The following is a 26,502-nucleotide window of genomic DNA, read 5'->3' on the forward strand; positions in this document are numbered from 1 at the left end:
ATTTTTCACCCCTGTGGCAATTGACAATTAACAGTTGTTTTGGAGCTGCGATTCTTATTGAGTTTTTCTTTCCTTTGAACTTCAAAATTGTCTGCTTTTCATTAACAGAAAGTGTCAGGAGTTGGAGCGCAGCAGCTGGTTAGGACCCTATGCGAGGCTGTGGTTGGTTAATCCCGGAAAGGTTCAGGAAAGTTCCAAAAGTAACCAAGTCTAAAAAAATGTAAAGTAATGCTGTTGTCAAGGGATTGAGCAAGGGTTTCAAGACCCAGAAGACTATTAGGTTTAAAGTGCTCTTTCCCAAAAGGTAAAGCGTGGGTTAATCTTGAAAGAGGGACCCTCAATAGTGAGACTGAGTGGAGTGAGTTACTGTATAATGACCAAATAACAGCATCATTAGATCCAGAGGGGCCATCTGAAGGATTGTTTCTGCTAAATTCAATTGCGTTACAGAAAAGTCTGTGATCAATATCGTGCATGGGGCCTGCTAGAGCCTAACCCTTACTCCTGTCGACCTCTGCCAAATAATATTACTGATCTAGTAGTCGTTTGCCTATTGGATAGAGTGTGTCCTTGTGCTCCAAAAGCAAACTCTCCCCCTATTACTAACAGTCATTGTGTTCGTGCTTTTGTACAAACTTATTGTGAACAGGCCAGGTATTGAACATGTGCACCATAACACATCCTACAAACTGCCATGAGAAACATGCTTCTATATATATTGATAGCATTATTTTGTTAATTCACCTTGTCTTAAAATTTCACTTGTCATTTTATGCTCAGATCTTTTTATTTGGTTCTGGCTATTTTAGAATAACTTCTAACCGGTGTGGTAGATACTGTAACTGTTGTACCTTGTTAATGCTGTACTATATTGATCAAACACTCTGTAGTATATTGTGTTATCTTGTAACTAAGCATTTCAGACTTATGAGGCTTGTGTACCTTGGGAGGTTGACACTCTTTATTGCATGGAAACCAGTTTTGTTTAATTGATCTGTCATATTCTTTGCTCTCAGAGTTCTTAGCTTCTCTCCACTCTGAACTTCCAAGTAATTTTGCAGTGTGGTAGCAAAGTTGATACTGAGCTAAAGACAGCATATTCAGGGTATCCATGGAAAAACTGAAAATAAATAATTACAGAATCTAGAAAAAATGTCTAACAAAGAAAGTGATTATTCTAAAACAAAACCAGGTATGTATTTTTGTTGTATATGTTTTGTTGAGTCTTATATTTATGTGTTTCAGAGAGTATGTAATCTGGCATTGTGATAGTTATTATCTGTCACCTGAATAAAGTATGTGTGAGTGTCATTGCTCATGTAGTACAATTTTTTATGTTTTGAAGACATTTCTATCTGTTGCAGAACAGAAATGCACAGGAATGATTAAAAAATATGAAAACATCAAAATTAGCTCTATTTCTGTTACAAAACCCAGTCATGTTTTCTAAATTCCAAATTATGCAATGAAAGTAATTTAGCAAATCAAATTTCAGATTGCAGCATATGGATATACAGTTAAGAAATAACATTATATAAAGCATGTAATCGTCTACTTTCTAGTGTTTGGTGTTATATTTCACTAGGTTTTTATCAATGGATTTGAAAATGGTAATTAATTACCACATAAGAGGCTTAGCTTAAAAATATGATTTGTTTTTACAATATTTGATTTGTTTTAAAGTTTGAATTGTGGTGAATTCACATAGCTAATTCCCAATTGGACACAATTTGATCCTGCCTCATTGACTATCCACACTTTTTTCAATATATTTACTAAAGTCATCCATCTCAGTAATCTCACTTTATTAAATAATGCCTTGGTTCTCATTGAATCTCTCCACCCTCAGTAATCAAAACAAAACACAGTGGGCAAACTGATCTCACATGCAGGTGTGAAATCCAGTAGGGTAAACAACTTCTGTTTTAAAAGATTTCAGATTTCATTTGTTTTAAAGTGTATATCTGTTCAAACTATTAATACAATGGTGAATATAAATGTAATTCTACTGTTTCTAGTAGTCATACTTGTGTGTTGTGCTAGTGATGTGGTTGTTGGGGGCTACACTTCAGTCTTAGCATTCTCACATTGAAAAAATGTATGATATCTGTTAATGTTAATGGTTTTATAATCAATTATAATTTCTACTGATTCATGGCATATTTTTATTTATTGATAAGTCATATTGTTAGACTATATACTGTTAAAAAAATCATTAAAATGACTTTTCTCCCAATGAGGATTTTTTTTATCTTCTAATTAGAACTTCATATACTCTTACAGTATATAGGACTTTTGATACTACTGTTGTATAGGGCAGGCTTCATCAAGTGCATATTTGTAAGCAACATACAGTGAATCTTTGTTCTGGTTATTTTCCAAAAGTATTTCATGTTCAAACACAATTGCTCATATTCCTAACAATTTTAGTATCATTTTCTATCAAAAACTGTATGTGAAGTACCTAGTTTAATATAGTGTAATCCACGTGTATTTTAGCATATCAGTTATCTCCAAATGAAAAATGTAACATATTTGTAAGAAGAAGTATGACTTGCACATTGTCTGGAATTAAACCCTGATCCCTCAGTGTGGCAGAAGAGAATTCTACCACTGAACCACCAATTTCAACACATGCCCTATTAAGCATTTACTACATCACCTTGCAGTTTTACAAAGTAGTGCAGTCCTGCCACAAATTGTGATAAAAGGTGTTGGGTGTTACCATCTTGTGTAACACATCATGTACTTTGTACTATGGAGCATTATGCCTATAGTATTCTGAGTGGCTGCATCTGTACATTTATACATATATAGTGTGTGTTTGATATTGTGGTCATGTGCTGTAAACATACACACTTTTTGTTTTTTTATATTGAAGAATCGTCTAAGAAACCTACAGCTGGCACTCGATCCACCAGTAACAATAATGACAGTGACAATGAAGGTAAAGAATACATTTTTGTGAGTTAAATAATTCAGTTGATTTGAGTGTAGCACAAAAATCAGCTCACTTACCTTTGCAGTGTTTTAGTAACTGCAAAGCTTAACTTGCCTTAAGTTCTAATATCATTCGTGTTCAAGTTGTAAATGGTAATGTAAAATTTAATTTGTACAATTGAATGTTTATTGTAAGAAAATTGTGTTGTGAGTCATAATGCTTTGCTTTTCCTTATTTACCCTGCAGCTGATGTTTGTACAAGCAATAAAGGCAAAATAAGATCTGGCACTAGTAGTGTACTAGTATGTGCCACAGAAGTCAAATTTAATTAGAACATCACAGTGTGTGTTGTTTAGGTACAGTATGATGGGTCATGTCTCTAGGAAGCGGGTATCCAGGTTAAGAATTAGAGGACAAGTTTGGCAAAATTCATTCAAATGCACCGCATTGCACCACTTCATCTCTATGCAGGCAGGTTGTAGCAAACTGCTAACTGTATCTATATATACAGACAAAAAGAGTGGTTTAATGTTAATGTATGACTTTGTATTGATAAAAATTATTATGGCATTGCATGTGCTTCATTTTCAGTTTATTTATAACAAACTTCTTTAAATTTAACAAAACTTTGTACTATATATAATATATATGATAACCTCCAAGTCCTAAGGTAAGATTTTTTTTAAAATTTGGAATCACATTTCACAGTTTGACCATAATTTATTTTACTGTAAGACTAGAAAGGTATGTTGCAACTGATTAAAAAAACACCCCTACCCACTGGTTTATTGTGTACAAACACATGTGTTGGTTTATTTTTGGTGAAATGTGTGCCACTCAATAGTAGAGTAAACCAAGCTGCTTTTTTAATGACAGGGAATAGTAATGTTTTTAACTAAGCTATGTACACAACTTCTTGAATTATATTATTTTTACATAGCTGTTCTGTTGCTTGGGCACTAGGGATTCTCTTTTTCAAATGTAGGTCTTTCCTGTTTAGTAAATATTAAATATTTAATTAATACCCTTTACAATATATGCATAATTCACACTTCATATAACTTTGAAGTGATGCAATATATTCCCTGAGCTATAAATAACATATATAAATCATTTATCTTTCTTATCTTTATAGTTTGAAGGTTTCATTTCAGTTACAGTACCTTCCTTGGGATAGCAGACCCTTTGAAAAAAGTACCAGGATTAAATATGATTTCATTCAAATACCTGAATTAAAAAAATATCTAATATTTTTATTTCATTAAGGTATTTGAATCCCCATCATAAACCCCTTGTTGGTTAAAATTTGCTAATCATAATCTGTTATTCATATATATTTAATATATTTTGATATTTTTAGGTACAGTACTTCTCAGTATGTTGTTACAGAGCTGCAGTTAAAATCAAAATATCTTGGTCAATAAGTAAACATGTATTTAATATGTAGTTTGATTCTGCAGTTTTAAATTACTAAACAATAAGTAATACATTATTATTAAATTAAATAAATTATTATTTACTTTTAATATGAACATCTATTCATCAGCATCCTTGGAAGCAATTCCACAGAAGTGTGAGTTTTGCTTTTATGATTTATTTTATGTTGTGTAATTTTTTACTTTATCATCATTTCATATTGATGTATTTACTTTAATTTTTACATTAAATACTATAATTTAAGATCAGATATTATCTGTGCACAAATACTATAATTTAATATAAAATATTATCATTCATGTACATTTCTTACAAAAAACAGCCTTCTCTTTAATGCAGGTGAGAATGAATTAATCACTCTACAACGCCACTATCACAAACTTGAAGTCCAGAAAAAAGCAGAAGAGAAGGAATTTTGTTACACAATCCGAAAGCAGAGGTATATAATTTATAATCCTCATTTATACCGAAATTGTGTACAGTGAAATCAAGGTAAAAAAATCTAAATTTTGTGAAGGAACTTTGAATTGTCCAAATGCAATTTCATGGTGTCCTTTGGAAATAATGTTTAAACGTAAAAAGAAAATGTTTGCAGCTCTGAATATGTAAATAGAAACTTTGTTTAAAAAGTACATTTTTAAATCCAAAACAAAAACTAGAAGATTTTGGATATGTGACCAAACTAAAACTTTATACTGAAAGATAATGTTTTTCCATTTGCTCCCTTTTTAAAGTCAAGGCTTAACTTTACCTATTGACTTTCAGAATTAATTGCCTTATTCCTGGACTATACAGGAAAGATGTCTACATGTTTTAAGCCAGATGATAAATTTGCATAACAGCATGATCAACATTTCAATTTTTCTTGCAAGCAGTCTTTTATCTACAAACTCAAAACATGTACTGTACACTTCTTAAATGTTTAAACATACTGTTACAAAATGTGCACTCTGCTCAAGGTAAATACACATGTATAAACAGTGCCTGAAAATTATTTAAGTTTCAATTGATGTTCTAGTTATTACATAGTAACTATAAGAAGTTATGTAGTTATTGTATACACTAACTAAAATGTTCTTATTTAATTTACAGAGAATTACTTCAAAAGTTAAATAAAGAAAGAGAAGATATTTTGATCAATCTCGTGGGAAGTCACGGCCAAATTAAAGTGTCCAAAGAACACAAGGTGGCAATTGCAATAAAATCATTGCTTGAGAAAAGTGAAGATGTTGATGACAAAATTAAGAACGAAAATGAAAAACTGCGGGACCTTGACATAGAGGTACTGATTTTTCACTTTAAGGGCTCTATCACTATCACTATCACCATGTCTCAGCTGTGGACTGACTAATCTCCAGACTTGATCCCTGTTAGGACATGTGGGCCGTCTGATTCTAGTGAAAATGTACCAGTATTTACAAGTATCATCAGTACAATTGTATTCAATCAGTGGAATAAACTGATTGCTAATCATTAACCACACATAGTGTACTGTGCCAGTGCTGTGAGTGTAAGTCAATAACTAAAGGGAATTTCTAAAAGAGATTCGGTTTATTTTTTGACATGGCGCTCTTTCAGATCCACACACGACTTCAACTGTTTCACAAGGCTTTGGATCCTAATATAATAAAATCCAAGATGGGTGGTAGAAGTAGTTCAAAACCATGCTGCTCAATACACTATATTTTGGGTCTTCCCAAGAGAACATTGCTATGCTACAGGATGATGTCCTGTCTTCTTCCTCAGGTCTGCAACCATGCAGTGAAGGCAGCTCTCCAGGGTCAAAACTTCCATAACATGTGTAACAGTGACAGAAATGTTCAAGGAGACTAATTTTAAAAATGAAACCGATTTCCTCACCTGTAAATTATATTTGCAGGATAACTCATATTTTACTTATCCTCACATGGATGAATGCTCACATATAAGGAATGTTTTAGAATGCATACAAGGAAGAATTATTTCATACAGGGCTGGTGGGAGGAATGTTGAAGAAATGCAACTGCAGCTGGACCTTGGCTTGTTACAAACTCATTTGCTGAGTAATGGGATGTATGGGGGGATGATTACTAGACACGCCTCCCTAAAAAAAAAAATCAGCGGGATCCCTATAATGCAAAAGTAAAACAAGAAGCCAGCTGTGTATTCTGTGCATTCCAGTGCATGGCCAGCAGCCATATCACTCTGAAACTCAAAACTGTCAGCCCACTGAAGCTAAGCAAGTGTGAGCCTGGCCAGTACCTGGATGGGAGACCTCCTGGGAAAAACTAAGGTTGCTGCTGGAAGAGGTCGGGGTTGGGGACACTATACTGTAAACAGGTGCCGTCCTTCGGATGAGACGTAAAACATTGTCCTTAGGATGAGACGTCTGTGGTTATTAAAAATCCCAGGGCGTTTCTTGAAAAGAGTAGGGGTGTAACCCCATCGTCCGGGCCAAATTTACCATTGGCCCTTATCAATGATGGCCTCCTAATAATACCCATCTATGAATTGGCTTAATTACTCTGCTCTCCTCCCCACTGATAGCTGATGTGTGGTGAGTGCTCTGGCGCGCTATGGCTGCCGTCGCATCATCCAGGTGGATGCTGCACATTGGTGGTGGTGGAGGGGAGTCCCCATTACCTGTAAAGCTCTTTAAATGGAGCGACCAGAAAAGCGGTATATAAGTGTAAGCAATTATTAATTATTATTATTCAGATATCATTAGTTGCTTATGTCAAGTCACTTCATATACAGTATATGTATACAGCTGAGCACATTGCTCAAGGTACATTTGTACTGTAAATGAAAATTCTAATTTTGAACTGCATTACTATTAGGTATATGCATAACACTCTTTTTTAAACTCAGATTTTTGTTTAATTTTAATTTGAGTTTCCAGAGCCATAATCCCACTATTCACGCTGATAAAAATGTAATTACATACTGTAGAAGTCTTCGCATATGTTAACTGGGACGTACAATTGCCTAAGTCTATATTAAACCTCTGATATTATGTTTTTTGGGGAAAGAATGTCTTGAAAAGTGTATCCATTATACTTTTGCATTGAGAACCATTTGTGAAGTTATATAGAGTGTGAAAGCCTTCCTTTCTACCCTACTGTACTAACTTGAGAGCATATAGCTAAGGGTCTAAGTCTCAGTTTCTTTGCTGATTAGAACCCTAAATTTATTAAACTTTGAGCTAAAACTTTTTGGTTGTGTAATCCTTTAGAATTCAGATTTTCTTTCCCTTGAAAAAGCTATTTAATAGTTTCCTTTTGAATTTTAAATGTGGATGTTTAGTCTTTAACATTAATTTTAAAGGCTATTTAATTCAAAACCTTTCTTCAGATGTCAGGTGTTTTTATCTTTCAAATGCACATTTTGAGCAGATTTCAGAGACTCAGACTTATACACAATGTATAATTTCTGCATAAGGGTGAACAGGTTTCAGGTTGTCCCTTGAAACCAAGGTCCCTTAAGTTTTACTTTTGTAAGGCCAACCTAATATAAAAAAATTGTCATGAATAAGTTAGCATATGTATAAAACTTTTTTTTTCATTTTTGTGAATTCTCAGTAAACTTAATATATAATATTATACATATAATGTTATGTTGCTGGTATCCTTGTAGTAGGATATTTTTGAAAAAAAGTACGTATTTTGAAAAATCAGTTGACATGGCAGTCCCCAAGGAGCTGCATTTGAAACTGAGGAGGCATATCTTTATGCAAAGAGTTGCGGGAGTTTGAAACAGGCTACCTGGTCATGTTGTTAAAATCAATATCCTAGCTTCTTTAAAGAAACAGCTGGATAAGATTCATGGATTGAAATACTAACTACCAAATGGTCTAGATGGGCCCATATTTCTAATCATTCTTATTTTCTAGCCACTGCATTACACAACTTCAATTCAATATTTTTATATAGCGCCTTTCACAACAAGGTTGTCCTTGTTGTGACAATATATGGCGTTACAATACAGAAAGAGGAAAAGCCAGAAAAAGCCGGCGGAGAGGTACCAAAAACTCCTCTGTAAGAGAAAAAAAACCTCTAGGGGTCCAAGGTCAACTGGCTGCCCAACCCCTCTGGGCATGCTAACATTATACAATAAAAAAAAAAAACTACTAAATGTGGAGTATGAAGTCTTCCATCATGTCCTTCTGTGTACCAGTACTCCATGCAGTTCTCTGTAGACCAGCAAATCATCCTAAACAAAAGCTTTATTCGTGGTGTCCCTCTTGGATCCATGGCAGTGATGAAGCATCCAGCAGATGGTGCCCAGCCCGGTTTGGTCAGAACACAGTATCTACCTGGCAGGCCAACACCGAGACACAAAATGGCATGTACAGCAGTACCAGCTGTCGTAGTTGCTATGCTATGATGTTAAGTGTGAGTAGACTAGGCTGAAGTAATAAGTTTTCAGTCTTGATTTAAATCCTGTGTCCTGTACATAGGCTGGCAGACTGTTCCATAAACTAGGTGTAAACTGTTTTTTTATTAATATGTGGAATAAGAAGAAGACCTGCGTTCTGTGATCTAAGTGGGCGACTTGGATACATTAATCTGCTCCACTAAATAGAGAGGTGCCTGACCTCAGAGAGCCTTATAAGTAGGTAAAAGAATTTTGAAGTCTGCTCTGTACCTAACAGGAAACCAAAGGAGAGAGCTAAGTATACAGTAGGTGTGATGTGGTCGTACTTTCTACTCCTAGTAACAATTCTAGCCGTCGCATTTTGAATTCACTGTAAGGTGTTTACAGTGCGATATGTGCTCCCTGATAGTAGGGCATTACAGTAATCTAATCTGCTGTATACAAAAGCATGTATTAGTTTCTCTGTGTCTTGAGTGAAGATAAAATACCTTAGTTTTGCAATGCTTCTTAACTGTAGGGAAGCAAGCTTTCGATACTGCATTAACATAAGTGTTAAATGAGAGCCTTGTATCTAAGATGACGCCTAAGTTACGTGCTGAAGTTATAGCAGTCCTATCCGCACTGTTTCCTCCTAATAACAGAACCTCATGTTTGTTAGAGATGAGTCACAAAATGTTTTCACACATCCAAGACTTTACTTCATTAATGTAATTAGTTAAATTGACAATGGACGAGTTGTCATTAGGTGTAAATGAAATGTATGTTTGAGTGTCATCAAACATGACACTCAAACATAGGAATGAAAGTTAATATTATGCTGTCGTATTATCCTACCTAGCAGCAACATGTCCAGGGAGAACAATACTGGTCCAAGCACTGATCCCTGTGGTACCCCAAATTTGACTGGCGACAGTGACGAGGCAGTACAATTATTAGATATTTGAACATAGTGAAACGGTTCATTTAACAGTTAGTTAAATAGGAGGTAAACTACTAAAGGACGGTTCCACATAAGCCAACCTCAGGCTCAAGCCCGTCTAACAAAATACAATGGTCAACTGTGTAAAAGGCAGCACTAAGATCTAGGAGCACAAGCACTGTTGCATTCCCTGCGTCAGTTGCTAACAGAATATCATTTACAACTTTTATAATTAATAATTGCTTACACTTATATGGCGCTTTTCTGGACACTCCACTCAAAGCGCTTTACAGGTTATGGGGACTCCCCTCCACCACCACCAATGTGCAGCATCCACCTGGATGATGTGACAGCCATAGTGCGCCAGAACGCTCACCACACATCAGCTATCAGTAGGGAGGAGAGCAGTGTAATGAAGCCAATTTATAGATGGGTATTATTAGGAGGCCATGATTGGTAAGGGCCAGTGGGAAATTTGGCCAGGACACCAGGGTTACACCTCTATTCTTTTCGAGAAACGCCCTGGGATTTTTAATGACCACAGGGAGTCAGGACCTCTGAATCTGAAGGACGGCACCTGTTTACAGTATAGTGTCCCTGTCACTATACTGGGGCATTAGGACCCACATGGACCACAGGATGAGTGCCCCTGCTGGCCCCACTAACACCTCTTCCATTTCTCAAAGATGAATTCTTGTACTGTTCAGTGATCTCTTGCCTTATCCAATCCATGAATACAACCCTGCAGCTGTTAAGGTACTTTACTAATTCTCATAACTCTTTGCATGTCTGCTCGATCAGGTTGTTGAGATCTGTACCATATTATGAATGCCCCAATTATGAATTCCTTATTTTCTCCGTTTTCTCACTGCACTGACAGCTGAAGGAGTCTGCCATATTTTTAATCTAAAATTCTATATCAATTGTACCATATTATAATAGATTAAATACATTTGTAAACTGTAAACAAAAAATTATTTCCTTTAATTGCATGTTTGATTATTTACAGATTTCCCTTTTTCTTTGTTTCAGATAAATGAAGTACAAAAAAAACTCCAGAAAGATCGAACAGGCTTTGCCCTGAAAGAAGATTCCAGCAGGAAAATACAAAGGCTAACAAACCAGTTAGCACAGGTTGGGTTATTGTTATAGAAGTAGTAATATTTATGTAGGCATGCATGTATACAGTATGTGTTTTTATTCTGCAGTTTCATTTCTGGCAGGACAAAAGGGGAGCTCAACTGTACCACCACCCAAAACTTCGAGGATTAAGTTGAGAAATAGAAAGAAAATTAAATAAAATTAATCTGGCACCAATATTAAACAAATGCCCAAAACCTCCTACCTTTCCAAAATACACTCACAGAACAATGTAAATAACAAGGAAATGTACAAAGCTGTTCTCACCTCATTCCATAAAACATGACATGCTTCTAATATTAAAAGATTGTATTATTCACATGAAGTCAAATGCCCTGCTAAGTACATCTACAGAGAGTTTTCATTATACGTTCAACCCCTGATTTATTTTTTTAAAGATTATTAATTTTCCTAACTTTGGATTTCCCTAATACACATGGTGAGCAACTTAAAAAAAATGCCTTGCAAAAGATTGGATACCTAAAAAGAAGATACTAGACTTTGAAGTTCATTGTATGATACATGAAGGGGGTACATACAGTACAATGAATCTTTCTAGAGTTTATTTTAGTGGGCGTAGTTTGAGCTTCTGTTTGTCACCACTGGCATCTCCTTAAAACCAGCAACATAATCTCTTCTACAGGAACTTAAAATTAGAAATAATGTGAATTTCTTTTTTTTTTCCCACAGAAAGACAGAAAATAGTCTCATCTATTTATTTATGAAGCATTAACTTGTCAAAGCACTGTCAGAGCACTTTATTAAGCAAAGTTGTATTGTGTTTTCTACAGTTTCTTCTAACCTGACTGCTCATAGTATTACCACTAAGATTAAGTCAATAGAATGTTATGCAGTTCTGATATATCAAAGCTGTCATGGTATTTCAGGTTTTTTCACTGGATTCATTTTCTGATTTTCGATTACATGTTCTTTTCCAGGATTTTGTAAAAGCAATTTACATTGACAAAAACTTCTTTTAGATCTTTTGTCATGTTATATGTCAGTATAGAAAACTGAGGACTGCTTGGTGTTGCTGCTTAGCACGTAGCCACATTTAAGAGAGCAGTTGGTTTAAGTTAAACTGTTACTGCAATTCCTTTGAATTCTGTAGAGCATATTTCAGTACACTTAAAATGATTAAAGGAAGTAGTGATTTTAAATTACTACTTCCTTTGAGTATATATAATAATTAAATGTATTATTCTTAGCATAGAATTGTTGATGTGTTTCATAATAAATCTGCTAAAACATTGAATGACTGATATCACTTTATTTTAATTCAGGGGGTATAATTCATGCATTTTCAGAATTTTTGAAATTCACAATTCAGAAATGCATAAATACAGTAAATCAATTACACAAATCAACATCAATAAAGCTACAGTACATCAATACAGTTACAGTACAAATGGCAAGTATATAACTTCAGTTAAAAAACATGCAATTAAGCATAGTTAAAGTAAAGGTCACATACTTGTGTAATACTCTTGCATTCTATCATGCTCTCTTAGTATATTAAAACATTAAGGGGTTTATTTCTAATACCTTTGAATACTTTGGATTAGAAGCTACGTGGATTGTTACTTTGGATTAGAAGCTACGTGGCTGATTACTTTATCTTACATCAATCAGAATCTGTTTCACATGAATTGTTCTACTTCTTACTGTCTTTTAAAACATACCCCAAGTTAAAATGGAATTAGCAACTATTACATCTTCATTTGATCAAAATTTAGAAAAGCATATTCATTCCCCCACGCATATTCATTATTATTAATGTTAATTATTTAAAATAACATAGTTGTGTTTATTGAACACATACAGTACTTAACATTTATACCACTTAATAACACTTTTAAAATAACCAGCCACACAAATACCTGTTTTTGAGTTTACACTTAGATGTGCAAGTTTACAAGAGCTGAAGATATTGTTTAACAGAAGTTAAATGTCTTGTTATGTCTCACTTTTGCTAATCTTTCAGGCAAACAAAAGATTCTGCTCTGTATTATCCAGCAATTCGAAGTTACGTCAAGAAATACAGACCATGCAAGGAGAAAAAGAGAATTTTCAGAAGTTGTATGATAAACTTCTTCATGTGAGTGTGCCAAGCAGTCAGCTGGGCCTTTTATTAGAAACCAACCCTAAATATGCCAACCCTATTTAAGAAATATAAATATTAGAAACATGTAAGGCTACTGAATTGTTAATGTTATTTTATTAGATAGTATACATTATATATGATATAATGTTAAAATTATATACAATTATAATATAAATTCAAATGCTTTTAAGTTTTATATTAATCAACTTATTAATGATTGTGAGTAGTAATACATCTTTTTTAAATCAATACATGAACTCTAAAATACAGATTGTTCAGATAAGCACTAGGCATAGATACATTTTTGGGGAATTCTACAGGAACTACAGGAAACCCGAAAAAAGGCAGATGTCATCCTTGAAAAGGGAAATGAATTCCATCACACAAGGTACAGTACTGAAGTTTTTCTGTTATTACTCCCCACAATATTTCTTTTTGTGACCTTCTTGTCATACTTCTACCACATTGTTTATTAAAGTTAAAATATCCAATGGATACATTTTCCCATGGGTCTTCCTTACTTTTGTGCCTCTGACTTAAAGCACACTTTTATTTGGACATGATATTGGATGATGTTGGTGTATAGAGATAATTTAGAAAACAAATCTTATAACTGGGTTAAATCATATTCTAAAATATAGATTACACAAATTCTAAAGTGTACTAAATGTGTTCTCCTGTAATTATTTAAAAATGTGTCATCCATGTAAAAAATAAAACAAAAAGAGTAATATTCTGAAAAACAGTGATCTTGATTGACAGCAATAAACCAAATTTTAATAAACAGGTTTATTTGGTATCCTGATGTTCAGAAATGTAAGAAATCTGTCCACCCAATGGACCTGCTGTTGTCTGGCATTTTTTGGACCACTGTCACGTCTCATTAAAACAGCCATCTGTGACCCCTTTATTGTCTTTCACTTAAAGATAAACTCCCCATGTGCATTCAAGATGGTGACATCTGCTGTATTTGACAGTTCATGCAAAATTTGAACTGTTATTTCTTGAGAAAATGCTTATCATAACATTGTCAACATTGATCCATGCAATGATCAGCAGGAATACTTTCATAATCTTGCTAAGACAACATTATTATTAGAATTTTGTTTATTCTTCCCCTGGGACTTGGGTACCTTTGTAGTATACATTTGTTGCATAAAGCATTATGCTCATTCAAGTCATTTCTTAACAGTAAAGGCCTAATTCAATAGAGACTAGATTGACACTGATAGGTTGAGGTAGATGGTATATATCTTACTCTTTACTGTATAATAGGTCCAAAGGCTCTAAACATATTTTCTGTGCATATTCCATAAGATTCAATTCAATTCAAACTTTTTAGTCCCCTAGGGGAAATTAGTTTTACGGCACAGTCAAACACAACACGATGACAAATAAACATCACCAACAGGAAGAGAATATAGTAGTGTTACAGGAGATAAACAAGAGAAAAGGTAGTTACTGTGCATTGCTTTATTGTGTAATTTCATGGGGAATGAAAGATTTCCTGAGTCTGCTGGTTTTACACCTGGGTGCACAGAGTTGTCTCCTAGATGGGAGAAGTGTGAATTAGCAATGGACGTGAACACACTCCATGATGCTTTTGACTGTCTTAATCACTCTCTGTTTGTAAAGGATACTTAAGTTGATCTGATTTGATTATACCTGAATATTTCTACCACTATATTCACTAATTTACCCAGCCTATTACAATTACCGGTACATATGTTGCCAAACCAACAAGTGAAGCGGTATGTTAAAGACACTTTCAGTGAATGATTTCAATTCAGTGAGGTCCAAATAAACAGAATGCAATAGTGCCTTCAGCTGGTAAAGGGTTTCCATCAATTTGTAAAAGTGATTTTGTTTTTTAATTGTAGCTGACATGACATTAAAAATATGTTTGTACTAAGTTTACTTAAAATTGTAATGTTAAAGTTGCCAGGACCACCATACTATAGACTATTATCAAGACTTATAGATACCAGGATTAGAAAGCACTGATATTAAAAATGAAAATGGATGCTGAAGTCTGTATCAAACATAATTTAGCACATATAAAGTAAAGCTGTAACTTGAAGCATGGTACTAATAGTATTCTAAGAGTTATTTTTTGAAAAGCTTATTTTATTTCTACAGATCTGTGTCCTTGATGCAATTATTTCTTTAGGTAGAGTGTCTTAATGCTTTCCATAATTCCCAATCTGTCAGAGACTTGGTATATACAGTAAAACTTTGGTACTAAGTTTGGTGCATATGAATACTTTTAAGAACATAAGAAAGTTTGCAAGCAGGAGGAGGCCATTTGGCACATTTCACATATTTGGTTTTTAGCAACCAATCCAGTCTTTTCGACAGCATGGCCATGGAGAGTATTTCAGACTCTGATTGCCCTTCTGTGTGGTCAGCTCACCTAGACCATTACCAAGAGGAGGCCCCGGCAATGTGGCTTTTGCTTCTGCAAATATCGGTACTGCATATTTCTCTCTGGGCTCTGTCAAACATGTTTTCTATATCTGATGTTGTTTAAGAAAATATATAAGTGGTTTTAACCATGTAGTTTATTCCCTGAGTTAGTTGTTCCGAGTTTGGAGATGGTGTTCACCAGCAAACATCTTGTCTGTTTGATAACCAGAGGCCTTATGATAGGAATAATTAAAAATATAACATTTGGGGGCTTCATTCAAATATAAAATTTAAAAAGTTATGCCTGTTCTTAATAAAAAAAGACATCAAACATACACAATAACTGTATTTAATTTATTAGTAACTTTTGTATCATACAAAGACTTTCAACATGTTCAGTGGTGCAAAATTTCTTTGACGGCTCAGACAGTGACGGTTTTAAGCAATGGAAGAGGTTAATAGGCTGATGACAATAATGTTTGTTGTAACAGAGAAGAGGTCCAGGCGAAAATCATACGGATTTATGACCAGCAGGAAAAGGATACTGAACTGTATAATGCAGAAATGAGGGAGATCCAGAGAGAGCTGAACCATGTTCACAAAGTTGAAGCATTCCTGCAGGAAAAGACAAAAGAAAGAAGACATGACCAGGAGTTTCTTAAAGCCATGGAAAAAAGAGGTAAACTGCTCTTTATGAAAGAGGACTTCTCCATAAATCATTTGTTTGTATGAATCTACTTATGTATAACATATGAAATATACTGCTATATCATTCAGCTTTTATTTTCCAAATACTATAACATCTTGTTCTTCATTAAGAAATAATATTTCCAGGCAGTACCATAAATATATCAGAAGGACCTTACCTGTGCATTAAGAGACCTGAACCAGCAGTGCTGGTATTATACAGTTACACATGCACATGAGCTCCATGCATGCACGACTAGGCAATTTAAATACAGGGGAGATCTTTGATGCATTAATATATTTTTTTAAAGATTCTATTGAATATAGGTTATATGTGACAAAATAAACATTCAATTTCATTCTTTCAAAAGCATATCATACTAATTACAAATAATTGATTATATGGAAATAAAACCCCACAAAATTGCATGCCTGAATCAATTATGTTTTTTAAAATATAATGTACAGTATTTTAATTGATGACATATCAGAAGCATTTAAATGCATGCCTCACATTATATGCTTTGATTCTGAGCACACACAGAGCTTCTTCTGTGTGATAAACAATGTTTTCTTATGGCTAATATTATGCTTTTGCATTTTCCTGTTCAATTGCAGAGGCCAAGGAGAGAGAGCAGACAATTGAGCTCAAGGTCACCCTGAATAAATATGAAGAAGCTATTGAGAAAATCAATGAAATAATTGAAAAGACAACAAAGAAGAAAAATATAAATCAACAGAGAAGGAGCAAAGCAGACAAACACACCGCTGAAGGGAAAGCAGATGATGAAAGAAAGCATCTCTGGGAATTGGGTAGGACTGCATAATCTGCTTGTTATAGTCAATCCTTGAATGACTGAGTTGATGTGAGGAGTCAATAGAAACCTTAACATAAAGATAAAAACAAGATATCTTACAAATGAGAGAAGGCCATTTGACCAATCTAGCTGGTTTGGTCTAGTTTGGTTGCTAGTATCTAACTGATCAGACTGGTTTGCTTGTTTAATAATCCTTTGTGTAAAGAATTGCCTCCCGTTCTCAGTTTCAAATGGGTTTCTCATTAGTTTCCAATTTTTTTTTCTGGTTCCCTTAGTTTCAAATTCTGTCATTTGGGTCATGTTACAAAGTTCTTTCTGGAGAAGTGCATAGAGCTGACCATGTCCATTTGAAAAATGTCAAAATTGTGGACACTGTGCTGTGGGAGATGCCATCTTTTAGATAAAATGAGGAAAATCCTTAAGATAAAATTAAAACCAATGTTATCGTTACTTGGTCATGAAATACCCCTAATCACTGTTCAGTAGAGTAGATGGGTTAAACTTGGATAGTTTAACTCTGGGCCTGCATAATCTTGCCTTGCTCATGGACAGTGCTCTCTGGGTGATGGGTAGACATAAGGTCTAGGTGTTGGGAGCACGGGTGAATCACCAAGGGGCATGGGGTTATCTCATTTAGGCAAGTCACATTGTTCAAATTCTTACGGGGAAATCACTGAATTGGCTGCACCTGGAGACTCTAGCTCCCTATAAAAGCAGTTCCTGAGGCAGTCAGGGGTTGTCTTTTCACAGACCCTCATGGTTTTAAAAAACTGAGCATTTAAATACGATTTGGAGGTAGAGGTTTTCGTCTGGCATAACAAATCAGAGAAAGCTTATAGCGGGATAATATTGGTAGCAGCCTCGTCATTTTCCATTTCGGGAAGCTGGTAAATAAGAAGATGGTTACTGAGCACACTTGGCCAACTAGAGAGGCTCTTGCCATGGCTATCCAGGGAAGATATGGTTAGGGTTCATGTGGAAACCCCTTGCCACACTATCAGAAAGGGGGATCTTTCACACCGTGCTCTGCCCCTCACATGTTTAACCACTGTGTCATATAAAGTACTGTACCACCCTATACCATCCCCCAAAAACTTGCAACCAAGAGACTGATCTTCACAATAAACTAAGCAGGAGCGCATTTAGCTAGACAAGTTGAACTGTGAACCCCTTTCAACCTATTTAAAGAGACTGTTATAACCTGCAACAGCCACAGTAGAGTACTCTGTTGCTTCCACATGTACCAGTGTGCACATTCCTGAACCTATTTCTTGAAATCACCCTTAAACCAAGACTTTTATCAGTCATCTAAAACCTTTTGCAGATCCTCAAACTAATGAAATCGCAGCAGCTGCACCTTCACAGTATGATTTTGTAGTGTTGAGGTTATAAGATATTGCTTTGACCTGCTACAGAAATTATTTCCTCTCAATTTTAATCGGTGTGAACAGCTTCAGCTCAGCTGCATTGTATCCAAGATGAACTTTTTAAAGCGAGTGTTGCATAATTTTAATTGAACTAAAAATTACAGGCAGATTACTTAAACACTCAGGATATTTGCTACTGCTATGTTTTTTTAAACCTTTTTCCCAGCCCAATAAATGTATGTAAAAATCTAAACGTTTTCTACTCCCATTACTCATCCAGTACAAGTTAACATCCATATATATATGTAGATATTGTAGATATCAAGGAACAAATAATAGGTTTATTCCATTCTGAAAAGAAGAAAGGAAACACAACGTTTCGGCTGTGGAGCCTTCTTTGGGTGTTGTTTCCTTTTGTTTTTCAGCATTTAATAAACCTTGTTCCTTTGCAGCCTACGCATGCTGATGCAGCTCCCTACTTGAACTATTGTAGGTATCCTTTTTTTTTCAGTGAATAATTTCTCTTTCCAAAAAATTAGCTATTTATATTATTTATGACTTTTATTCTCAGAGACTGCCACATTTTATTAAGGAGACCATGGCTGACAAAATGTGTTGAAATAATAAGAGCAATGTCTATGAAATCTATCCCTTGTCTTATCTGAAGGCTTTCATTGCTGAATGATAAAGTTCAAAGAATGTGAAAAACAAAACAGAATTTTGCACACCTTAGGCCTTTCAAGAAAAATCAATTTGCCAAAAATACTTATGATGGTTACACAGAAATATGGAAGTGTTTGTATTACATTGTAAGAAGGTTTAACTAGTATTAAGTGGCATAATAATTCAGCAGTGTTCTGTCAACTGATATTCTTTAATAACTATTTCACAAATCACCTCATTTCTAATCAAGCATAATTAAAATATCCAATACAATAACTGAATACTGCCAGTACAAGTGCCTGATTTTTTACCACGATGCTGTCTCTGTATTTGACCATGTGGAAATGCCTTAATTGTATTTTTCTCTCCCCCATCTCCCTCCATGTTTCACCAGTGTAGATTTTGGAAGAAAGATCCCTGATATTGCACCAAAGCCATATTTCTGAACTGAACTATAGACAGAGGGCAAGTGATTTTAGCACAACAGAAATACTTTTACTATTCCAGGTGCTTCCTTCCTTTGGTTGTTGCCTTGATGTCAGGAGAGGTCACTTTTTTGGGGTCATGCACAATATTTATGAAATCTCTTCTGCCAAAGGCTTCAATAAGTCTTTAAAGTCTCAAACAAAAACTATTTATCTTAAGACCATGTGGAACATAAAACAGAAAGTATGTTTAGAAGGCCACTTGGCACAATTAATTTGCCTTGTTCTTGTTGGATTCTATACAATCCTCATGGTTTATCTCTATACCCATCTGTTCATAATTTCAATAAAAAAGCAGTCTAATCATGTATTTTGCACTTGCCAAGGTTAAATTGTTTGATTGATCTTCTGATTAAAAGTTGAAACTGCCAAAAAAGGCTCTGTATTTTTACAGAATTTGTATTACAGCTGGCACCGTTGGCAGTCCTTAAAAGCATCACCCCCTACGTAGAGCAACAAGTGTTCATTTTATTACCCTCAGTGCAATTGTAAGGTTAAGGTAAAAAAGTAACTTTTGTTTTTCAATTATTCAACTGACTTTCAAAGCACAGCAGGCTTTTTCATTAGAAAAAAAAAAAAACATTTTCTTATTGCTATTTAATTAATTAAAAATAATTAAAAAAATAATGCTAAAGGATTTTTGAAGAACTAATAAAAACTGTTTTTGTTTCCTAGTTAACAGAAGGAAATCTATTATACTGAGTCCACGGTTTAAAGAGGCACTGGGAGACAGTGACACTGAGAGAAGGAGCAGAAGGGGCACTGAATATAGGCGGAGGTCTACTTTGCTCCTGGGAGTGTTGCAGGAGGAACAAATCAGACTGAAAGAGCTGATGAGCAAACCATTGGAGCAGCAAGAAAAAATAGATGAAAAAGATTTTCCAGATTTTGATGCTGAACTGTTCTTTAATATTTACATGGAAAGTAAGTTTATGCTCCCTGTAAGGTACACCAAATTAGGTGTTTTGTATTATTTTATAATTTCTGGTTTTGATAAACATTCACTTTCTCTGTAAACAGGATTGTTCATATAAAAGGACAAAATTTAACGTTAATGCTCTAAGATGCCTTTTTTATCATTAATATGCAGAGTAGATTTTAATAATATTATCATAGATTTGTCCATCCCTCACACCTAAGTCACACCTTATGTTCTAGGTCTGTAAATTATAAGATTGTTATCTTTTGTTTATATATACTGTATATAGGTTAGCATTGAATAAACCAAGTGTAATGTGTTTGTTAAAAAAAAACAAATACTGCTTTTCGGGTGTCTTAGAAACACCACTCTTTAAATCCAGTTTATTTGGTGTTTAAGGGTATGTTTTCAAACCTTGCTTTTAAGGTTAAGATTCTTGCTTTGAACTGCAATGAAGAGAAACTGATAGCATAAAAAGTCTATCATTTGGGCGATGTAAGCATTAGCAGTCTTTAAAGGACTTCGGAACATCTTAGAATCAAACTGTATTAACTCTGTTTTAAAAAACTACGTTATTTTCAGGGGAAGACCTCAATTTTGCACTATTTAACTATGTCACTGAACAGACAAGTGAAATAGAGGACATTCGGGAGCAAATTGAACAGGTATTGTAACAATTTGTATTATAATATTTGAATTTATTTTATTTAAACTGAGGTTTTATTTTTAATGTTTTCATTACTGTACATACTGTATAGCCTTTGGCTTTTGAGGCTTACTTATATCACCCATAAGTGCCCTTCCAATTTATATATGCAATTTGACAATTTCATACATTGTTAAATCAAATTTAAAAAACAGTAGAGAAACTGGCATCTGGCATGTTATTATTTGATTGTAAGCATTCTATGCTTCCTTACTTAGTTCCTTTTTTTTGTCCCAGGTGGGAAAGTTGCTTCACAGGCAGGTAAAAGAAAATACACAACATGAATGACATGACATAAGCCCATATACAAATAAGAAACTTACATGTTCGCTGAGAAATCCAAAAATCTATAATGTTATATATAAAATCAATTGTCTAAATTAGGCAGCTTAATAGCCGAGGATAACTTAATTATTTTGAACTTGAAATAAATAATTTTTCTCAATGCAGAAAAATTTAGATTCGTCTCAATTAGTTCATATAGATTATTTTCTTATGTACTGCAATAAAAAGGTTAGGGAAATTCTTCCAGAGTAGAAAACCCAAACAAGGTAAATAATAATTTTTAAATAAAAGTTGAAAAATTTCAATCCATGTATTTTTTCTCAGCATTCATCATTACAAGTTAATTAACCACTTTCCTCTTTCTTGCCTTTGGCCCCACAGTCAAATTATGCTTTTCTGTAATAATAATAAGTTCAGATGGAAAGAAAAGTGTTTCTCACTATAAAGTTTGAAAACAATGTCTGAAGACATGTATTTTTAATGGTCTTTGAAGACAGAGACTCATACAATCTCAGTGTGTTCGTTCAGAAATATGTAGTCTGTAGAATTGCCCAGTGTATTCCATATTTTTGCTTGTGAGACCTTTGAATTAGGCCAGACAGTGCTTACTTAGTGTTATTACACATAAAAGACTGCTAGATAACGTGTTGTGATGTTCAATCCTTACACCGTTTCCAGAGTCCTGTCCAGTTCTCCTCAGTCTTTAGCCACATTCCCTTCAGTTTCCCTATTAGTCTTCCACCAGCAGGACCCACTGTGCTTTAGGAAAGCTGGCCCGGGATAGATAGTTCTCAACACACCCAGAGGCATGAACCTTCAAAGACACAGCATGTAGTGTTAGCCAAAGCAACCTTGATTCAAACATCAAGTTGAGATACAACTGGTGTAAGAAAAATAAGAAAGCAGGAGAAGCAAAATCTAACCTTCAAAAGCACGACAGGCAGCATCAGGCAGAGCAGCTTGACGCCAACCTAACACAGCTGGCTTTCAAAACTACCAGAAATAGAGTTTTTCCATCCCAGTCATATGACTTCCCAAATTATTCTAATGCAACAAAGAAAGAAAATAATAAAACTTGTGCTACAATTTAAATCAAGGTAAACTCAACTACTTTGCTTTAAAATGTGTGCCTATCAGTTTGCAAATCAAGTTTAGCCCGACCTATTTCTTGTAACTTGGCATTCGTTTCTGATCTCTGCACCAAGGACTTCTTTTCTGTAAACTGTCAGGTTTTTGTTTCTCATTCACAATTGTTTGTTATATACAATGTCACCCCATAAAAGTGCAAAATCTAGGATATCTAGGATCAGAAATGCACTATAATCAACGTTTTATTTATTAGTGCATAAACCAAAAGCTTACACAATGTGCATAACCTACAAAGCTAAATTCACATACATATTTTCTGTGAAAGTTCAAAGGTACTGCATGAAGGATGAAAAGTAAAATAGCTTGGAAAATACCTGTACATGGGAGACTCTTATGATTTGTAATATCACATAAATAATATCCTTCAACCATTGTATATTCTATAAATTCATTAAATTAATTCTGGAGAGAGTAACTAGACTTGGCTGCATGCATGCTGGGCTAAACATTGGACTTAAACAAGAATATAAATATGTTTTACAGTTAAACAGTTCGAGGACCCTATTAAATATACACAGAGACATACAGTACACACACATACTGTACAAGCATCTTTGTGCTACTTCTTCTTTAAGACTGACTAACCTAGTGTTCATAAAAAATACTATAATAAAACATTAAGCTTTCCATTAAACATATCAATTATGTAACTATTTTTGACTAATCAGAAACAGTGCTGGTATTTTCAGCAAATTTCCTTTGCAGCAGTTCAAAGCACCCACTCAACTGGCAAAAGATAATTAAAACATTTAAATTATTGAATAGACAGAATTAAGATAGCCTACTGCAAAGTCAGCAGAAGCTCCTCATTCAGCTAATTCCACTATCTCCTGGGTTTAATCTGAAATTGGATACTCTATCTTATTAGAACTGACATTGTGTGTGGGCATATTTACCTATCATTGTGTTGAAAAACCTGAGAACTCTACCCACAAAGATAGTAAATCCTGGCAAACAGACAACGTGGGGACATCTCCCTAATTTGACTATTTTTATAAAACGAAATTGCATATTCTTTTAAATTCAAAAGTGCCCAACACATTTAATTTTGGTCTACCTGCATTCTGTCAAATTCCATCTAAGTGGAGTATTGAATAGAAACGAAATATGCAGGTTTGAAGGTTTCTAAGCTAGTCTTTTATTCACTTACTATACTTTAACAGTGTGAGTGAACTGGAAGTAAACTATTGAGAAACTAGAAAGTTGCTTACCGTGTTTTAAAATAAATTATTTGACCAAATTAAAAAGAAAAGCGGATACTGTACAGTAGAATCATCGGGTGTGATTTGTGAAACCGCTCTGTGTACTTACTGTATATTATGTATCCTTGCTACCGGTGAGGTGCAATTAAGAAGGAGATCTGGATGAGATGTCTCAAGTCAATTGGTGTAGCGAATCACAAAAGGAAGTTTCTAAAAGGAATTTTAAAAAATGGATTCTTTCTTGGATGCTGGACCCCAGTTTTTGTCACAAATATGACTTATCTATCCCATTATACCTGACTAGCCAAGAGGCTAGGCTGCACAGTTGTTGAATACACTGTGCAGAGTTTCAAAAGTGAGCGGAAACAAACAAAAATCCTTATAATCTCTCAAAGCTTCAACTATGTAAAAATCTAAAAACAACGGGATTTCTTTTAAATACACAGGTGTATGAATAGGGTTTCTGAGATTAGATGATTAATCTAATTCCAGTATCTCCTGGGTTTAATCTGAAATTGGATATGCTCTCCAATTTCTCCAATACTCTCCAATACGGTAAGGCATGTGAAAGCAATAAGTACAGTATTTCAAGAAAAATAGTTTTTTTAGAAATAGTGGCTCAGTTTAGCCAAACTAAATTAGTTTTTTTAACCATAAAGGGCAATTATTATGTTTCTTCATATTGTTATGTTGCAGCTCAAACTGAATATTGAGTTACAGAGAGACAGAGATTGTGCTGTAAGCCAAGAGCGTATGAACATTATGAAAGTACTTGAAATGACCCTGAAAGATGCTGTGGAGGCTTCAAGCAAATTTAAAACAGATGTGGGGAAATATAAGAAGATTTTAGGTCATATAAGAAAAGGTATGCAATGTTGTTTATTCTAGAATTTCATATTATGGCCATACAAGGTAAATTCATGTATTGTATTAAGAAATAATATTCTTAACATTTCATTTCGTACCTACAGTATATACTGTGTTATTAAAACTTAATATTACCTCATTGATGATTATCTGTGGTATAACTTATTTAGTTTGTCCTCATAATTAATATAGCATGGATATGGAATCTATTTTATAATAAATGACTAATTTTACTAGGTGTCATAAATAAATACTTTAAGTAAAAAAAAAATCCATGTTGCTCTGTTCTCTCTGGAGGACTTATTTACAGTAGTGATTTCAATTCCAGTCCTTGGGGCAAGTGTGTCTGCAGGTTTTCAGGTCTCTTTAAACCAGCAGCTGCTGAAGAGCTGTGGAAGGCTGATAAATTAGGTCACTAAAAGCTGAATTGGAAAGAAAACCTCCAGACACACTGACTTTCCAGGTCTGAAAGTGAGTTCCGCTGGTCCGTAATAAAGAATTATGATTATCAGCTGTAACTGTGGTGGAACAGCTGTACTTATTGAACCCCTGTGTACTGGCCCAAATACCCCTTGAAGCTCCACTCTTATTCCAGACTGGTAACAGCCTAATTAGATATGACCTATCATAGACCACAAGTAAAAAGATTAAACTGTTTCCACATTAGTAAGGGAAGATAGATCTTGCCCAGGTGAGCTACAGAAAATCAACTAAAGGTCATTTAGTTTCTAGGACAGTGCCATTTAAAAGCCTTCATAAGATAAGATCACTTTATAAGCCATATATAATTTCTTGCATTAAGAATTTGTCTTCTCACATACCCCAGCTTGCTCTCCATGACACACACAGGTGGGGAGAGAGACGCTTGGGGTCAGAGGGCAGGGTCAGCCATTTATACCACAACCCTGGAGCAGCTGGGACTAAGGGCCTTGCTCAGGGACCCAGTGGAGTGGGATTCCTCTGCCAGCCATGGGATTTGAACCAGCAACCTCCCAGGCACAGATCCTTAGCCACAGTGCCACCACTCCACCCAGCACGCTAGAGAGAGATGAGATTCAAACTGTCATGAAAACTGTCCGTGATTTGATATTTTCAAAAATTGTTTGTATTTTTAAATATCCTTGGACATATTATTGCTGGTTAGAAATTACCACAATTTTAATCCTCTTTCGAATTGGTTTCAACAAAAGGAAGCACCGCCAAAAAGTGATCTAAAGATGATTTATTTCCACAGTTGCAAGACCCGCTCGAGAACATTAAACTCCAAGTACCTGTTCCTAAGTCAGTGTGGTACTTTATATGTTTCACAAAACAGGTGTACTGGAACTGGCAACAAAGATTGGGGTTAATACAGCAACCTTTGCCAATTCTCTGGGATGGAGGGGTGACAGATGCTATCAATAGTCAAGTGATTGTGAGCCCAACTGAAAAAGCATGATATACTGTACAGCAATTTTCATTTCTTTATTCAAAAAAATCAACATGTGACAGAATTGATATAACGCAGGTTTCATTATAACAGGTTAAATTGGTACAGTACATATGTTGTAAAATTAAGTTTATTTCTAACTTCCAGGTCAGTCTTTCTTTTGTATATACTGTAGCATTCTTGAGTTCACGCAGTACAAAGGACAAGTGGAGACGAGATAGCAAAACAAGCGACTGCTTTTTTTCTCCCATCAAAACCAGAAACCAACACTGGATTTACACACAAATAAGGGGACCGATGGAACACGTACACAGGTTTAGGGTGGTAACTCGTTAACAGAAGACTACACACTTACAAAGCTACACAGGACACTTAAACTAATGTAACACTATTTACATAAGCAGGGTCAGCTGCTGGTCATCGTGCTGACCCTCAGACTCCCCCTGGCTACAACTCCCAGCCTGCTTCGCAGTACCCTGAGAGCCTAGGTGCGCTTCCTCCTCACCACCGGGCGAGGACGCTAAAGTACATTGCTGTGCAAGTCTTAAAAATGTTGCAATTACCAGTTACCACATAAGTATTTACAATACGGATGACAAAAATCAATGTCATCTGTGCAATC

At 34.9% G+C, this 26,502-nt stretch overlaps 1 protein-coding gene across 1 annotated transcript; it reads left to right on the forward strand.

Annotated features, from left to right (window-relative positions):
- The first annotated feature begins 2,828 nt into the window (after positions 1-2,828).
- On the forward strand, positions 2,829-25,855 carry LOC107077326 (coiled-coil domain-containing protein 63-like). The gene is made up of 12 exons (XM_015346565.2): positions 2,829-2,947; positions 4,718-4,817; positions 5,471-5,660; positions 10,686-10,787; positions 12,778-12,891; positions 13,218-13,285; positions 15,795-15,982; positions 16,609-16,803; positions 19,999-20,247; positions 20,825-20,907; positions 24,281-24,449; positions 25,767-25,855. Exons 1-12 carry the CDS (start codon positions 2,839-2,841, stop codon positions 25,853-25,855), a joined length of 1,656 nt encoding a protein of 551 aa, XP_015202051.2. The 5' UTR covers positions 2,829-2,838.
- Positions 25,856-26,502: the final 647 nt, after the last annotated feature.

The sequence above is a fragment of the Lepisosteus oculatus genome, chromosome 4 (assembly GCF_040954835.1).
Source record: "Lepisosteus oculatus isolate fLepOcu1 chromosome 4, fLepOcu1.hap2, whole genome shotgun sequence".
Lineage (NCBI taxonomy): Eukaryota > Metazoa > Chordata > Actinopteri > Semionotiformes > Lepisosteidae > Lepisosteus > Lepisosteus oculatus.

Coding starts and splice junctions, on each gene's coding strand:
- LOC107077326 (XM_015346565.2), top strand. CDS start 2,839: ATGTGCTGTAAACATACACACTTTTTGTTTTTTTATATTGAAGAATCG. Junction 13,286..15,794: donor AATGAATTCCATCACACAAG/GTACAGTACTGA, acceptor TTGTTGTAACAG/AGAAGAGGTCCAGGCGAAAA. Junction 20,248..20,824: donor CTTTAATATTTACATGGAAA/GTAAGTTTATGC, acceptor CGTTATTTTCAG/GGGAAGACCTCAATTTTGCA.